Source organism: Nelumbo nucifera, chromosome 2, assembly GCF_055504915.1.
Source record: "Nelumbo nucifera cultivar China Antique chromosome 2, China Antique-T2T, whole genome shotgun sequence".
NCBI classification, from domain to species: domain Eukaryota; kingdom Viridiplantae; phylum Streptophyta; class Magnoliopsida; order Proteales; family Nelumbonaceae; genus Nelumbo; species Nelumbo nucifera.
The window spans coordinates 60,669,491-60,672,721 of NC_142650.1; the positions used below are offsets into that span (position 1 = coordinate 60,669,491).

Here is a 3,231-nt window from a genome sequence, read left to right on the forward strand (position 1 = left end):
ATTAAAGAGTGCGCTTATTTTATTCTGTTGTCACTTGGCTGCAAGATGCTTTAAATGCTAATCAATTCCACCGCCTAGGTGGGCCCAAACTTGACTTAATTTGAATTAACCTCCTCAACCATTCAATTGACTCTCTGACAAGTGTAGGATTCTGACTCAACCGAGGCACATGATCTAAAAGTCCTCGAATCAGTGGGCGCTAGTCTGATGACTCACTATAATGTACCTAGCTGAAGGCTAGCAATTCCCCTACTCCACCTCGTATCAGCATGAATGCCATCTGTCGCCAATCTAATGGTCAAATCAGAAACGTGTCCTTTCTTGTGTGAAGGAGGGGGCTCTCTTTATTAACCTCCAACCCAATATGGGTAATTGCAGGACAAAAATGACTGTGGACCGAAGGGAGTTAAAATAAACCATCTCACCATTGGGCGGACCACATCTATGCAAATCTGACTATCTAAGTCGAATCTTTGACCGGATATCAGTTGACCAGCAGAGAGACAAGGCACAATGTGTCTAACATTGTTTCATACTAGCATGACAGAAGTAGAACACTAAAGCCACAACAAGTTCAGAGTCTGGTTGAGTTTTTCTGTCGAATCATACTCAATTGAGTGAGTAGTTCAACTTGGATGAGTGGCTTGAAGCTTCCTGGGTTTCATTTCATCTCCTGCTTGGCATTTAACACACAACACTGCACTATGTAGTTGACAGGTAGAGACTTTAATTGAACTCCCACCTGCATTTTCCTCCTCCTTTCTCTTTTATTACACTCTCCAACTCCCAACTTGTTGCTTACTGCTTACTGCTTACCAGTTACCACCTTTCCTTTTATTTTCTTCTTCTCTCTCTCTCTCTCTCTCTCTCTCTCGCTCTCCATCGTCTGTGCTTCTTCTTCCCATCTCTATCAATGGCTTCCTTTTCTTCTTCTTCTTCTTCTTCTTTCTCTCTTTCAACTCTATCACCATACTACCATCTCATCTTCACTGGTCTAGCCTTCCTTGTATCTGCATTCATATTCTTCATCTCGAGTAGAAGCAAATCCAAGCGACTCAATCTTCCTCCTGGGCCACCCGGGTGGCCTGTGGTCGGAAACCTCTTTCAGGTTGCTCTCTCAGGGAAACCATTCTTCCAGTATATCCGAGATTTGCGTCCCAAGTATGGACCCATCTTCACCTTAAAGATGGGGACTCGGACCATGATTATTGTTAGCAGTGCCGAATTGATTCATGAAGCTCTCATCGAGAAGGGTCAGGTCTTCGCAAACCGCCCCAGGGAGAACCCCACCCGTACTGTCTTCAGCTGCGACAAGTTCACTGTCAATTCCGCCCTCTACGGCCCAGTTTGGCGTTCCCTCCGGCGTAACATGGTGCAGGGTATGCTCAGCTCCACCCGGCTTAAGGAATTCCGTGATGTCAGGTCCTTGGCAATGGACCGCCTCATCGACCGGCTCCGAGCAGAGGCCAAGTCCAATGACGGGCTTGTTTGGGTGCTCAAGAACGCCCGGTTCGCCGTCTTCTGCATCCTGGTTTCAATGTGCTTTGGCGTGGAAATGGACGATAAGGACATCGAAAGGATTGACGACATGATGAAGACGGTGTTGATCACTCTTGATCCGAGGCTCGACGATTTCTTGCCAATCTTAAGCCCATTCTTCTCGAAGCAACGCAAGCGAGTCATGGAAGTACGTCAAGAACAGATACAAACGGTCCTCCCCTTCATCGAGAAGCGACGATCCATCCTCAAAAACCCAGGATCTGATATGACCGCTGCTCCATTTGCTTACCTCGATACACTCTTCGATCTCGAAGTCGAGGGACGCAAGTCATCTCCGAACGACGCCGAGCTCGTCACGCTCTGCTCCGAGTTACTGAATGGCGGGACCGACACGACGGCCACTGCACTGGAATGGGGTATCGCCCGATTGATCGAGAACCCAGATATCCAATCGAAACTCTACGCCGAGATCAAGTCCACGGTCGGCGATCGGAAGGTGGACGAGAAGGATATCGAGAATATGGTGTACCTGAACGCCGTCGTAAAGGAATTACTTCGAAGGCACCCTCCGACGTACTTGTCGCTCACACATGCAGTGACTCAGCCAGCAACGTTGGGTGGCTACGATGTGCCCACCGATGCCAACGTTGAGATATTCTTGCCACCCATCTCCGAGGACCCTAACCTATGGTCGGAGCCGGAGAAGTTCAACCCAGATCGGTTCGCATCGGGGAAGGAGGAAGCCGATATAACTGGGCTTAAGGGACTGAAGATGGTGCCATTTGGGGTTGGGAGGAGAATCTGTCCGGGTCTAGGCATGGCGACTTTACACGTGAACCTGATGTTAGCCAGGATGGTGCAGGAGTTCGAGTGGAGTGCTCACCCCTCCCAACGCAAGATAGACTTCAGCGAGAAGCTGGAATTCACGGTTGTGATGAAGAACACCCTCCGGGCTGTGATCAGACCGAGGACTTAAAAGCTCCCGGGATCTGACACTCTGGCGAACTCACTATTTTCTATAAATTATCATAAGCTTATTTTCTGTTACTCTATTTGCCGAAGAAAAAATTTTACGTTGTCTGTGAGCTGTGACTGTGATTTCATCTCTCTTAACTTCAATAGTTCTTTTTATTATTTTCTTTCACCCTTGCTTTTATGTAGTAATATATATATAGAGAGAGAGAGAGAGAGAGTAATATCCAGTAAAGTAATCTCTGTTTGTAGAATTAAATAATGAAGTTGTGAATTGTGAGTTACTATATATAGATAGTGAGATAAATTGATGGTGAATTGTCAAGAATAAAAGGAGTCGACAAAAGGAGTGGCTGTGATGAACCTAGTTTACTGATATATTGCTGTTTGGTCTAGATGATCTACGTCCAAGGTGGGACCAATCAGAGGGAGTGCTTCCTGATGCTTTTAATGGGACTATGGGAGGGATTTGGTTTGATGACATAGATATGGAGCATTTAAAGAGAGGGTAGGTAACCGTAAAGGATCGATAGTAGTCAGAAGGTGAAGAAGAAGAAGAGACCGATCGAGCAGATCCCCTTCGGATAAGAATAGTAGTTGGTTTGGGTTTGTTCTCTTAGAACCCATCCAGTACTCGGCAGTCAGCACTCAGCTCTGCTCTGTCCTCTTAACTCCTACCCTTATTCCTGAACTGACTTTACCAACTGGGCAGATATTTACTAAAGACGGGTCCCCAACTGAAGACTCGTTTGTAGAGAT

General features: G+C 46.6%; 1 protein-coding gene across 1 annotated transcript; it reads left to right on the forward strand.

The window, feature by feature from the left end:
* The first annotated feature begins 562 nt into the window (after positions 1 to 562).
* Positions 563 to 2,761, forward strand: LOC104612469 (cytochrome P450 77A2-like). The gene has a single exon (XM_010279885.3). It carries the CDS (start codon positions 914 to 916, stop codon positions 2,474 to 2,476), a length of 1,563 nt encoding a protein of 520 aa, XP_010278187.1. The 5' UTR covers positions 563 to 913; the 3' UTR covers positions 2,477 to 2,761.
* Positions 2,762 to 3,231: the final 470 nt, after the last annotated feature.